The sequence below is a fragment of the Salvelinus fontinalis genome, chromosome 7, assembly GCF_029448725.1.
Source record: "Salvelinus fontinalis isolate EN_2023a chromosome 7, ASM2944872v1, whole genome shotgun sequence".
Classification (NCBI taxonomy): Eukaryota; Metazoa; Chordata; class Actinopteri; order Salmoniformes; family Salmonidae; genus Salvelinus; species Salvelinus fontinalis.
In genome coordinates, this window is record NC_074671.1 from 18,500,389 (window position 1) to 18,515,366 (window position 14,978).

A 14,978-nucleotide genomic window follows, 5' to 3' on the forward strand; every position below is an offset into this window, starting at 1 on the left:
CAGAAATATCACGGATGTGGTGCGCCGCCGAGTGGCTAAAAATGGTAAAATAATAATGGCGCCTGATACATTGTATAAGTCAGTCTGTTAACAGCATATGGTTCGTTCAACAGTTCAAATTACAGCATCTTCCTATTTGCGTGCCTCGGAAATAGTGTCGTAAAAATCTGGGAATTAATTTGAGTGGTTCAGTCTGTCCTGCTATTATATTCAACACAATAATGATGTTTCAGCTTTTTGGGATATCCCATAATGCACTACCAATTTCTACAAAGAACATACAAATTATTTCTCAAAATATTGCCTCTATTTCAGCGAGCAATCATTGTACTAAATGCAATGGTGGAACACATATGTTGTTCGCATAAGGTTTCTACAATGTCACTAACCATGATTAAAAACGATATGTATTCATGTCTATATTAATACGTTTGGCGAAGTGACCATTAGTTGACTGGTCCGATTGTAGTGGGTACAAACGATTGATAAAGTTCACATTCAACTACGTAGAGTCCACATTTGTGATGCCAACCTGCGCACTACAAAATTTGACTAGTCTTTTGTAAAAACAGAAGAAGCGTGTTTCTCGTAACTTGCATATACATATATTTCTATTATCACACATCTTGTAATACTTGCTAGTTGTAACCATGATCAGAAAAGGAATATACAAAAATATTTGCCTGAACTCAATCTAACAAAATAGAACTAGACCAAAAGCAATATAACTCAACCCATCAACTATCCCAACTAACGAAACACAACTCGGATTTCACTAATTCATTTTACTGCCCAATGAACTCTTGTTTTATGAGCTCATGAATATTCAAAATAATTCCCAGCGTACACCGCGGCCCTACAGTTGTGATTGCACATTTCTAAATTACGTGCAGTAAACAGTATATCACTCAAAGCGTGGATATATCAAATTAATATACGATATTCTGCACACTACGTGAGAAATGTACAATCACAAACCATCGTCCAAAGCGTCGAATCCGTACTACCGTATAAGTAATGTGCAACAAAGCAAAAAAGTTTTCCTGGTTGGTCCGAAAACAGTAGAAATGACTCTTGATTGGTTCAGTCAGTTTAAGAAATCCTGGTTTCTTCTCTGCACCCTCCCACTGTAGACTTTGACTAGCCTTTTGCTTGGCAAACATTCTTATGGTACCACTATCCAAACACATTAAATAGCATTAGAAAAGCATACAAGATACCGATCGCTGCAGCTGTACACAGCCCATCTGTAAATAGCCCATCCATCCAACCAACTACCTACCTCATCCCCATATTTGTTTTGGTTTTTCTGCTCTTTTGTGCACCAGTATTTCTACTTACATTTACATCATTTACATTTAAGTAATTTAGCAGACGCTCTTATCCAGAGCGACTTACAAATTGGTGCATTCACCTGCACATCCTCATCTGCACATAACGTAAACTCACATTTGTACGGAATGGGGTTAGCGTACGTTATATCACTCCTGTGTAAATTGTTAAATTGTAATTACTTCGCCATTGGCCTATTTATTGCCTTACCTCCTTACTTCATTTGCACATACTTTATACAGATTTTTCTATTGTGTTATTGACTGTACGTTTGTTTATCCCATGCGTAACTTAGTTGTTTTTGTCGCACTGCTTTGCCTCATCTTGGCCAGGTCGCAGTTGTAAATGAGAACTTGTTCTCAAATGGCCTACCTGGTTAAATAAAATAAATAAAAAACAAGCATCTTCCAATCCAATCAAAATAAGCATTTCCCATTTTCCAGTAATCTCTTTGTGTATGTCTAAGGTCCATCTGTGTGTCCAGCACCAAATGTGCAGGCAACCATCTAAAAACAACAATAGTCATATTCAAATTAATCTAGGGACCCAAAAAAAGACAAATTAATTCCTTTGCAAAATAATCTTGTGGTTATTTAATTTTTTGCACTATCGAAACCCAACCTAACTGCCACCAATCTATGCCTATGCTATTACAAGATACCATGCATTGTACAGACTGGTAGCACATCTTTTGCAAGGGGTCATTTAAGTGTCCCTATCCTTCAATATGCCTCTATATTACTATATGCAATGACTTGAACACATTTTTCACTACAAATAACACAAGTGTTCTAACAATTTAAAAAAAATGTTTTTATCAACAGTACATACAATGCATGAAGGCTGAGCGTGTAGCTACATCTTGAGTGGAATTATTAAACTATGTACAACAATACAATAGCAACATACATAGACAATACATTTAAGGCCTTGAGATTTGTAAGCGTATTAAATCAAATACTAAACTATAATACACAAACTTTGTTCGAGGTCTAAGAGTACACCTTTTACATTTTAAAGATGAAATTCGAGCTTCCACAGAGAATAAGTTATACTTTTGGAAGTGCATGACGGCAGTGTTGATTTACAAGCTTTTCACACGTTTTCATGTAATCTTAATCAACCACAACTTCTCAAATGAATGGAATGTGTAGTCTAGGATCGCCCATCCCTCCTGGAGAGCTACCCTCCTACAAGCTTTCTCTCCAGCCCTTAGCTAGCACACCTGATTCTACTGCTCATTAGCACCTAGATTAGCTGAACGAGGTGTGTTACGATGGGGTTGAATCAAAAGCATGCCTACACACTAGCCCTCCAGTAGGAGGGATGGTCAATTTGATCCTGAAGAAAACAAACCTTCTCAGCTGACTTTTGTGTTAGACAACGTTTGTCTTGCTAGGCCACCGCTGGGATGAAGTATTGCAGAGACACGTCTTCGTGCAGCAGAATCAAATGAATGATCCTCTTGTGGACAATATCTGGTGGGAATAGAATGCTCATCAGTGATCTGCAATCATGGAGTTTACAGTGGATCTTTCTTATGACAGTCTAACAATTTTTTCCCCTCTCTCACACAATTCAATTCATGTCCACATCATTACTCATAATATAGTGATGAATCTGATAAAGCATCACAGAAGATGATGTAACCGTAACTCACTGGTACAGTCAAGGCTTTCTGTCTGTCATCAGATGGTATAATCCAATCTTCACCGACCCTGGTCCTAAAGAGATACATGGCGTGCAGGTATTGTGCGGCAAATCGTTACTTTAGGGCTGGAACAAAAGCCTGCATCACCTTGTGGGTCTTTGGGACCAGTGTTGGTGACGTTGAAATTAGAGGAGCTGATTGATTGGTCAATATGGTTAATATTAGTAAAAAGTCGTTGAGAGTTGACTCACTGCACATGGCCTTGCTGGGGTTGACCTGCTGGCCCATGAGGAACTGTTGCAGCTTGCGTATGTCCACGCGGGTGTGGGCCATGACCTCAGGGTCCCTGCTCTGACTGCGCCCCTGGGAACCATCGTCACCTGAGGGGGGCCAAGAGAGACGAGACTGAAATTAGTAAAAGCCCTGAGACAGGCTCCAGTTTGTTGCCATGGCTAACATGAGATTTTTCAAAAAGTTTTTGCTACGGTGTGCCTTAATGAACACGACACAAGTAAAGGGGATGCACCTACCCCAGGGAGGATTACCCAGGTCTTTGAAGTGGGTGGTGACAGACACCAGGTCAGTTTCAATCTTCAGGTTCATCTCTCCATTCAGGTTGGCCTCCATCACCTAGGACAGAGGGCAACGTGACTTTGTATTGAAAGCAAATAATCCAATCTACAAACAGCTCTATTTTATGTTACTTTAAAGGACATTGTGACATACCGGTGACTTCCAATGTTTTACTTTATTTTTAAAATATTAAACCTACACCGAAGATATTATAACAAATATATCATAGTATGTTGGGGGCGTGTGTAAAATTATCTGAGCTCATAGTAAACGGTCTCTTACCAGAAAGTTAGAGAGATTCTTCATTCGATCCACAACATTTTTCATAGTTTTCAGTGGAGGCAAATATATGCTCACCTGCAAAGCATTTAGATATAGTTATCATTACAACAAATTAAATAACAGTACACCTGACGTGTTAAACTGGCATTACTTTAGAGGACTTGGATACCAGTCTGGTTCTGCTTTAGAGTCGGCTTCGGCAGAACGAGACTGGGATCCAGGCTAGAGTGGCTCTGGTACTCACGTCAAAGTCTGGCATTCTGGGCTCTTTGAAGTCATGCCAAAGCCTTCTGGGTATCACGTCCACCGGGATGTCATGGGTGACAACACGACTGACGCTGGAAAGTGTTGGCTAACAAGGAAGAAGAGGCAGGGAAAGATAAAATTACTGAACTTCTGACGTATCCAAACTTCTAGCCAGCCAGCTAGGAGGATGAGCTGCGTCTATGAAGTTTGGTTCCTCTCAAAGTTATTTACTACCCGGAGAAATTTTCTTTGCCACGGTTGGGTTCTGAGAATATGAAAATAAACATATTCATGTCACTGATGGAGTGCTGAGGTTTAGAGGGTCTACACCAGAAGTTAATGGTTATAGGAGGAAGGTATATAGTGTGTGCAATTAAGCTTTGAATGTGTTGAGTGCAGGGAAGCGATTACATGTGGCAGGTGGAGAGAGCCATGGATAAGTGATGGAAAGGGGTTGAGGTCAGGTCAGCTTACCTTAAGGGAGAAATAAAACTTTATGGCCGTATAACTAGTGTCCTGCCTAGCAGTAAAGAACGATGTTTGTACAGACGACTAGGAGGTTAAACGGTTAAATATCAGTGCTTGTGTGAAAATGTTTTTGTCTAATACAGCTGTATTGATCCTCTGGGAAGAATAAACTTGGTTCAGCTTTCATAATGTCCATTGAGTGTTTTAGGGAAGGTCTTGCTTTTAGGGGGGTTAAGACATAGTTTCATTTGTAGGTGTTAAACATAAACCTGTTTGTTAGAAAAGTGTTACATACTGACTGACCGCTTGAGATGCCAAAGTAGTCACTAACAAACATGGACAATATAGTCAACAGAATTACACATCATATTCAACACAGCCCAGTGAATGTTGACAGTTTTCCCTTGAAGCAGACACATTGGATATAATTGCTGTAGCTCTTACCAGTTCTGCAACGAAAGTGAGACAAGGACAGTGCTTCTTGGTCAGTTTGATCTTCACACACTTGGCATTCTGAGAGGTTCTCAGAGCCCTGGAAAGGTTCTCGGGGGTCACCTCTAGGCAGATCTCATTAGCGTCGGGCGCCACACCTTCCAGCTGATACTCATCAAAGAAGTTGGCCTGGTCAAATACAACACAAATAGAGAATGGCTTGTTGGATAAGTATAGAGCAGACACCAGTGAACACAAGCCAGAATGTCTCTCTTACAAGCCAGAATGTTGAATAAAATTATATTTACTTTACAGGTTGTCCATGCTGTTAGTTTTGCTGTTAAGAGGTGGAGATGGGGTATCCACAGGAAAGTGTTTACCCGACTTTTTGCGTCGCCAGTAGGTTCTGTGGTTTGAATTTGCAATCTTCTGACACGTTGCACATCATGCACAATATGTAAACAATAGCCGAATGAAACCGAACGTAGTTGACCAAAGCACGTTTCCTCGCAATCAGCTGGAGGTGGTTGTGAAATTTGCCAACTAATTGCGTGGGACAATGTTCGGTCTGTGGTTTGGTTACGCTCAGCCATATTGTGGAAGTGTTTGTCGCGTGCGATAAACCGATATACAGACCAGCAGGTTGATAACGCTTCCCTGTGGTTATTTTGTCCCAGATTACCGCCAACATAAGGACAAAATCGGCAGACAACCGGTCAAGTGAGTTAAAATTAAGTTATCACCATTTCAACATTCTGACTTGTAATGATTGGAGAATAAACTGGATGAGCTCTGTTCAAGACTATCCTACCAATGGGATATTAAAAACTGTAATATCTTATGTTTCACCGAGTCGAGGGACCTAAACCCCTCACAAACTTTTACAGATGCACAATTGAGAGCATCCTGTCGGGCTGTATCACCGCTTGGTACGGCAACTGCACCGCTCACAATCGAAGGGCTCTCCAGAGGGTGGTGCGGTCTGGCCAACGCATCACCGCGGGCAAACTACCTGCTCTCCAGGACACCTACAGCGGCCGCTGTCGCAGGAAGGCCAAAAAGATCAAGGACAATAACCACCCGAGCCACTGCCTGTTCACCCCGCTATCATCCAGAAGGCGAGGTCAGTACAGGCGCATCAAAGCTTGGACTGAGAAACCTTGGACTAAAAAACAGCTTCTATCTCAAGGCCATCAGACTGTTAAATAGCCACCACAAGCACATAGAGGCTGCTGCCTATATACATATACTTGAAATCACTGGTCACTTTAATAAATGGAACACTAGTCACTTTAATGTTTACATATCTTGCATTACTCATCTCATATGTTTATACTGTATTCTATACTATTCTACTGTATCTTAGTCTATGCCACTCTGACATTGCTCATCCACATATGTATATATTCTTAATCCCATTCCTTATTTAGATTTGTGTGTATTGGGTATATGTTGGGAAATTGCTAGATATTACTTGTTAGATATTATTGCACTGTCGGAGATAGAAACACAAGCATTTCGCTACACCCGCAATAACATCTGCTAAACACATGTATGTGATCAATACAATTTGATTTGATATGAATGACATGCATAATATACAGTTGGCTGGGTTTTCTGTGCATCGGCAAGACAGAACAGCTGCCTCCGATAAGACAAGGGGTGGTTGTCTGTTTGTCAATAACAGCTGGTGCGCAAAATCTAATATTAAGGAACTCTCAAGGTTTTGCTCGCCTCATGATAAGAGTTTCCATCTATATTTTTCAGAGCTGTGTATTTACCACCACAAACCGATGCTGGCACTAAGACTGCACTCAACGAGCTGTGTAAGTTCATTAGCAAACAAGAAAATGCTCATCCAGTGGCGGCGCTCCTAGTGGCAAGGGACATTGAGGCATGCATGGGAGCAACACCCGTTCCGGACGACTGTGTGATCACGCTTTCCGTAGCCGATGTGAGTAAGACCTTAAATCAAGTAAACATTCACAAGGCCGCAGAGACAGACGGATTAACAGGACGTGTATTCAGAGCATACGCTGACCAACTGGCAAGTGTCTTCACTGACATTTTCAACCTGTCCCTGACCCAGTCTGTTACACCTACATCTTTCAAGCAGACCACCATAGTCCCTGTGCCCCAAAACACCAAGGTAACCTGCCTAAATGACTACCGACCTGTAGCACTCACGTCTGTAACCATGAAGTGCTTTGAAAGGCTGGTCATGGCTCACATCAACACCATCATACCAGATACACTAGACCCACTCCAATTCGCATACCGCCCCAACAGATCCACAGATGACACAATCTCTATTGCACTCCACACTGTCCTTTCCCACTGTTACGTTCCCCAGTTTCTGTGTTCTGTTTTGTATTTGAGTGTGTGTTTCAGGAGATGGCTTCCTGAAGTACTCCCCAACCAGCTGATTGGTCAACCCCAGGCTAATTGGTGATTGGAGCTGACCCCGCCCCCTCGTCAAGAAGCAGCTGACACTAATCACCATTGCCACCTGAAGATAAAAGCCAGTGTTCTGGCCCAGGAGTTTTGGAGAGAGAGGAGAGAGAGGAGATGAGATTTGGAGTAGAGATTTGGAGTAGAGATTTGGAGATTGAGAGAGAATTGAATATTTTGGAAAGATCGAGAGAAATTAGATTGTGATATAGTGTTGGTTGTGTATCAGAAAGTGTGGTATGTACTGTTGTTGTTGGTAGCAGTTTTTCTATGTCCTGTGTTTGTGAAATCGTTAATAATTACTCTGTTTCGTTTGTTCCCAGGGGGGGAAGGAGAAGGCACTTTGGGAGTGCTTAGGCAAGAGGCCCGCGGGCATACATATACCCGTAGTATATTTACTGTCTAGGCACACTAGGTAAGACCTGGGCGGACCACCCCCTGTATTTTGGTTAGGGCACCAGGCGGTGTTAAGTTAGGTAAGTTAAGTGGGTAGGCAGGTTAGATAGGAGAGGGGGAACTTTGATATTTACTTTCTTTGCTTTGGTTCCGTCCAGCCCCTTTTCCCCATATTACCGTGTATGAAAATAAATCCTAGTAAACGGTAGATTCTGGTTTTGTGTCATCCTTACTTGCACCTACAGTCCATACCTCTTGCACTTCAGAGAGTTGAGTTGTAGCAGGGAGTTGCGTTCCCTCTTCTCAGAGGCGTGCGTAACACCCACCTGGACAAAAATAACCTGTCCCTGACACAGTACCAGTCAAAAGTTTGGACACACCTACTCAATCAAGGGTTTTTCTTTAGTTGTATTATTTTCTACATTGTATAATAATAGTGAAGACATCAAAACTATTAAATAACACATATGGAATCATGTAGTAACCAAAAAAGTTAACAAATCTAATTATATTTTAGATTCTTCAAAGTAGCCACCTTTTGCCTTGATGACAGGTTTGCACACTCTTGGCATTCTCTCAACCTCCTTCATGAGGAATGCTTTCCCAACAGGCTTGAAGGAGTTCCCACTTGTGCTGAGCACCTTTTGGCTGCTTTTCCTTCACTCTGCGGTCCAACTCATCCCAAACCATTTCAATTGGGTTGAGGTCAGGTGATTGTGGAGGCCAGGTCATTTGATGCAGCACCAGCACTCTCCTTCTTGGTCAAATAGCCCTTACACAGGCTGGAGGTGTGTTTTGGGTCGTTGTCCTGTTGAAAAAAACAATAATAGTACCACTAAGCGCAAACCAGATAGGATGGCATATCGCTGCAGATTGCTGTGGTAGCCATGCTGGTTAAGTGTGCCTTGAATTCGAAATAAATCACAGTGTCACCAGCAAAGCACCCCCACACTTCCTCTTCAATGCTTCACGGTGGAACCACACAGGGGGAGATCTGTTTACCTACTCTGCGCCTTACAACAAAAATCTCAAATTTGGACTCATCAGACCAAAGGGCAGATTTCCACCGGTCTAATGTTCATTGCTCGTCTCTTCCACCTAGTCTCTTCTTATTATTGGTGTCCTTCAGTAGTGGTTTCTTTGCAGCAATTCAACCATGAAGGCCTGATTCATGCAGTCTCCTCTGAACAGTTGATGTTGAGATGTGTCCGTTACTTGAACTCAGTTAAGCATTTATTTGCGCTGCAATTTCTGAGGCTGGTAACCCTAATGTACTTATCCTCTGCGGCAGAGGTAACTCTGGGTCTTCCTTTCCTGTGGCGGTCCACATGAGAGACAGTTTCATCATCGCGCTTGATGGATTTTGCGACTGCACTTGAAGAAACTTTCAAAATTCTTGAAATTTTCCGGGATGACTGACCTTACACACTTTTTTTTTAATTATTCCCCGCAAAACCTACCACCCCTCCCCCAATTGTAGTTAACTAATAAACAATAACACTTAGGCTTCTACCTTTAGTTTATACATACTAAACACATCTTACAGACACAATCTATTTTACAATCGTTATACTTTGTTTGTTTTTAGTCCTGGCCTTCCTCTACTTCTGATGTCCATTCAGGTTGATTTCTATTTGTAACTGTGCTATTTCACAAAATTTCTGAACCTATATACATTTTACAGACCCCGTATGTTTTACATTGTCATCTTGTTGTTATTAGTCCCACCCTTCAGCGCCATTCAACCCCTCCCACCTATCTCTTAACACCATCCATTTTGGATTTCTATTTGCCATATATTTTTCAACTGTGCTGTGATGCTTCACAAAGTACTGAACCTTTCTATTCTCATAGCTTCTACAGATTGTAAATTAAAGATATAATAATTATTTTCAATTTTTTTTTTTTTTTTAATTATTGATCGATTGACTGACTTTTCAAATCACCCAGTATTGCTATCTGCAGCGTTAGTTCTAGGTAAATGTTGCAATTCTTCAGCCATTCCTGGACCTGTGACCAAAAATGAGCTACACATGGACAGTACCAAAATAAATGATCTAATGACTCTGTCTCCTCGCAGCAAAATCTGCAGAGCTGGGAAGATTGTATCCCCTATAAATATAACATTCTATTGGTTGCAAGATTTTTGTATAATAATGTAATTTTTAAAAAAAATTGACGTTTTGAGTCCTGCGTCGTTTTGCGTGTCAATTCATAAACCATGTGCCATGGAATCGGTACATCGGGAATCTCTTCCAACTATTTTGCAATTTATATGGCACAGCTGTAAATTTTTTGGACCTGAAATGAAATTGGTATATATATTTTTATCTATCACAATTTTCTTTAACAATTTTTGGTCTTTAATGCAGACCTGACAGACAAGTTCCTTACTTTTTCTGCTAATGCTGTAATTAGTTGGTTGTAATTTTGGGTAGAGCAGACATTTCCATATATCTGTGTTAGCTGCATGTGTGACATAACTCCACCAGTCCTATTTATTATATAATTTACAAGGATAATACCTTTTTTAAACATTATATAAAAAATAGAAAAATGTTTTAATCAATTTGTATATTTGAGTTTAACCACAAGATTTGTTGTATTATTTGTTCTGTCTTTTCAGGTAGATTAAAATGAAATTGCAACCAACTTTCTAAGGGTTGTTTAAAAAATAACAATATTTTGGAGATGATTTCGTTTTCAAATAACCGAAAGTGAGCAGTTGTAATCTGAATAAAGAAAAAAAGGCCATTCTTGAACATGGGTTGAGATTCTTAGTAATTTACTAGAGAACCATTTCGGATTTAAGTATAACTTTTGTATGACCGATGCCTTTAGTGAGAGGTCTAATGCTTTAATATTTAATCATTTCTGCCCTCCGAATTCATATTTGTTATATAAATAGGCCATTTTAATTTTGTATGGCTTGCCATTCCAAATAAAATTGAATATTTTTGGTTCATATTATTTAAAAATAATTTCACTAGGTGTAGGCAAAACCATAAGCAAATAGGTAAACTGTGATATGACTAAAGAGTTGATCAGGGTGATTTTTCCACAAATAAACAGATATTTTCCTTTCCATGGTAGCAAGACCTTATCTATTTTTTGCTAACTTTCTATTAAAATGTATTAGAGTGAGATCATTTCTTTCTTTCGGGATATGTATACCGAGTATATGCACATCCCCATCAGACCATTTTATTGGTAAACTACACAGTAATGTAAAAGTTGAATTTTTTTGTGATCCAATACGTAATATAGTACACATCATAATTTGGTTTTAAATCAGAGAGGTTAGAAAAAGTAGATCATAGATCCTCTGAGGCTGTGGAGGGATTCTAATTGTGGTTTTAAAAGAAACCATGAATCATCAGCGTACAATGACACCTTTGTTTTTAAGCAATGGATTTCAAATCCATTAATATTGCTGGATCTAATTTTAACAGCTAACATTTCAATGGCAATAATAAATAGATATGCCGATAGTGGACAACCTCATTTTACTCCTCTTGACAGTTAAACATTTTCTGAGAAGTAGCCACTATTTACTATTTTACACCTAGGGTTACTATACATAACTTTAACACATTTTATAAGAGATGCTACAAAATTGAAATATTCCAGGCATTTATATATAAACTCCAGTCGTACTTTATCAAAAGCCTTTTCAAAATCAGCTATGAAAACCAGGCCAGGTTTCCCCTATATTTCATAATATTCGATTGTTTACAGTACTTGTCTTATATTACCTCCAATGTATCATACATGTCTGATTCGGATGAATAATATCTGACAATGCATTTTTAATTCTATGCGCCAAGCATTTAGCTAGAATTTTTGCATCACAACACTGAAGTGTAAGAGGCCTCCAATTTTTTTAATGGACTGGATCTTTATATATACCACTTGGATCCTGTTTCAGTAATAATGAAATCAGACCTTCTTGTGGCGTGTACAATAATCTACCGTTTATATACACTACCGTTCAAAAGTTTGGGGTCCCTTAGAAATGTCCTTGTTTTTGAAAGAAAAGCACATTTTTGGTCCTTTAAAATGACATCAATTTGATCAGAAATACAGTGTAGACATTGTTAATGTTGTAAATGACTATTGTAGCTGGAAATGGCAGATGTTTTATGGAATATCTACATAGGCGTGCAGAGGCCCATTATCAGCAACCATCACTCCTGTGTTCCAATGGCACATTGTGTTAGCTAATCCAAGTTTATCATTTTAAAAGGCTAATTGATCATTAGAAAACCCTTTTGCAATTATGTTAGCACAGCTGAAAACTGTTGTTCTGATTAAAGACGCAATAAAACTGTCCTTCTTTAGACTAGTTGAGTATCTGGAGCATCAGCATTTGTGGGTTCGATTACAGGCTCAAAATGGCCAGAAACAAAGAAATGTCTTCTGAAATTCGTCAGTCTATTCTTGTTCTAAGAAATGATGGCTATTCCATGGAAGAAATTGCCAAGAAACTGAAAATCTCATACAACGCTGTGTACTACTCCCTTCACAGAACAGTGCAAACTGGCTCTAACCAGAATAGAAAGATGAGTGGGAGGCCCCGGTGCACAACTAAGCAAGAGGACAAGTACACTAATGTGTCTAGTTTGAAAAACATACCCCTCACAAGTCCTCAACTGGCAGCTTCATTAAATTGTACCTGCGAAACACCAGTCTCAAAGTCAACAGTGAAGAGGCGACTCTGGGATGCTGGCATTCTAGGCAGAGTTGCAAAGAAAAAGCCATATCTCAGACTGACCAATAAAAAGAAAAGATTAAGATGGGCAAAAGAACAGACACTGGACAGAGGAACTCTGCCTAGAAGACCAGCATCCAGGAGACTGAAAAGATTTGGCATGGGTCCTGAGATCGTCAAAAAGTTCTACAGCTGCACCATGGAGAGCATCCTGACTGGTTGCATCGCAACCTGGTATGGCAACTGCTCGACCTCCGACCGCAAGGCGCTAGAATGGGTAGTGCGTACGGCCCAGTACATCACTGGGGCCAAGCTTCCTACCATCCAGGACCTCTATGCCAGGCGGTGTCAGAGGAAGGCCCTAAAAAAAAAGACTCCAGCCACCCTAGTCATAGACTGTTCTCTCTGCTACCACACAGGACGCGATACCGGAGCACCAAGTCTAGGTCCAAAAGGCTTCTTAACAGCTTCTACCCCCAAGCCATAAGACTGCTGAACAGCTAATCATTAATTGCATTAATTGAACCTCTGCCCCTTTTTTGCGTTGCTGCTACTCGCTGTTTATCATCTATGCATGGTCATTACCCCAACCTGTACCCCCACACATTGACTTGGTACCGGTACCACCTGTATATACCCTTGTTATTTTATTGTTACTCTTGTATTTTTTTACTTTAGCTTATTTACTAACTACTTTAACTTTATTTTTCTTAAAACAGTATTGTTGGTTAAGGGCTTGTAAGTAAGCATTTCACAATAAGGTTGTATTCGGAGTATGTGACAAATATAATTTGATTTGATTGGAGTGGGACTGTTCCGGAATGGCGAGCCTACATGTTAGACGAGACTAAGTATTTCACTTTTGGATAAGAGGTTATTTCCATATAATGGAAACAGACAGACTGGCCTCTCCCTGGAGTTTCTGTTCTGCTCCCTTCACATGCCAAATTTAAAATAATGGGCAACAGTGTCCAATTCATAATCCCTAGGCCTACATGTAACAATTGAGAGTATTAAAAACATAATTGTGTGAGCTATCGAAGTACAACTCATTGGTAGAAATAGACATATTGTATTGAATGGGCATGTACCTGAGATAATTCACACCACATGCCGACTCCTCCGCTGGCTACCTTACCAGACAGTACAAAATATAGGTTGTTTGGAGTAAGTCGCAGGATGCATATCTTCGTTAGTTTAGAGATGGTATTCACCACACCTGATGGGGAGAAATGAAAGGTAAAATACTACGAAGTGTTGCATGTTCGACTCGCAAGAGAAAATTCACGAGAGGTTCTGTCCATCTCTAACCATGTCTGGACCTTAAGCATAGAAGTTGCCTGTTTACCTCTTGGTCGGTTCCGGGTTCAATTGATAAACATGTAATCTCTCAAGTCGCGAGGTCATCTTCCAAATATCGTCTCGTTGAACAAAGGATTTTTGTTGTTGCTGCATTTAACTAACCCTTTCCCCAACCTGAACACAATTACCCTTACCTGCTACGTTAATTCACCTAACCTACTGCGAAAGTATTCTATCACGAAAAGTCCATTCTGACAAAGGCTGTATCCCATATAACCAAAACCGACTCAGAAGTTTGGTCATGGTATATCCTCTTTGGCAAATTGTGTTCTATCAGTCACAGATAGAAAGATGAAGGTTAACGTTAGTTATACAAATCTTTGTATCAGTGTCTTTGGGCTAGTTTAGTAAACAGCCAACTTCTTTGCAGACAGCACCCGCACCAACCATATATTTTCTCTTGCAAGTGAAACACGCTTGCTAGCATGTAACAGTAGTTGGTATAATTATTCAACTTTATGTGAAGCCTAGAGAAGGACTTTGCTTAAATTGTTAGTCTAGCTGCTAACGTTATTAGCTAGCTAGCAATGAATGCTTAATACTAGCTAGCTACACAAGAGCAACATTACAGTATTAACGTTAGACTTACGTGTGAAATGGTTAAGGCAACCAACATCAATCATTTTTGCTCGGAACTTCATGTTAAATTTTATTTTTACTGACAAAAATCTAATATTTTCTTTAGGGAGTAGTTTAGAGCAAAAAGTGTTGTTGTGGCGTTCAATTTGGCCCGCGCGCCAATGGTACAGCCCTGTTATACTTTCCCTGGGAAACAAGTATTTTGCCTTTTCAGTTCCTATTTCATTTGTCTGCGTTGAGACGTTTCTTCTTCTTCGATGAGGTTTAACGGCGGTTGGCATCCAATAAATGTTGCACTACTGCCATCAACTAGACTGGAGTATAAGTCCCTTATACTTTGCTTGGGGAAAAAATCTTTAAAAACCCACCACCCTACTCCACTAAATCTATCTAGTCGTATCTCAGGCCAACAGCCTGAAAGGACGGGACACCACCACTCAACACACAATGTAACTCTTCTGACGGCAAATCTCGTACACCAAAATACTTCTCTGC

At 40.1% G+C, this 14,978-nt stretch overlaps 1 protein-coding gene across 1 annotated transcript; it reads right to left on the minus strand.

Annotated features, from left to right (window-relative positions):
* Positions 1-2,130: 2,130 nt before the first annotated feature.
* Positions 2,131-14,688, minus strand: hus1 (HUS1 checkpoint clamp component). Its single transcript, XM_055928561.1, has 8 exons — positions 14,494-14,688; positions 13,634-13,761; positions 4,997-5,173; positions 4,083-4,190; positions 3,839-3,913; positions 3,514-3,613; positions 3,235-3,363; positions 2,131-2,810 (listed from the first exon to the last, which is right to left on the minus strand). The coding sequence occupies exons 1-8, from the start codon at positions 14,543-14,545 to the stop codon at positions 2,728-2,730; spliced, it is 852 nt and encodes a 283-aa protein (XP_055784536.1). The 5' UTR covers positions 14,546-14,688; the 3' UTR covers positions 2,131-2,727.
* Between the last annotated feature and the right edge of the window lie 290 nt (positions 14,689-14,978).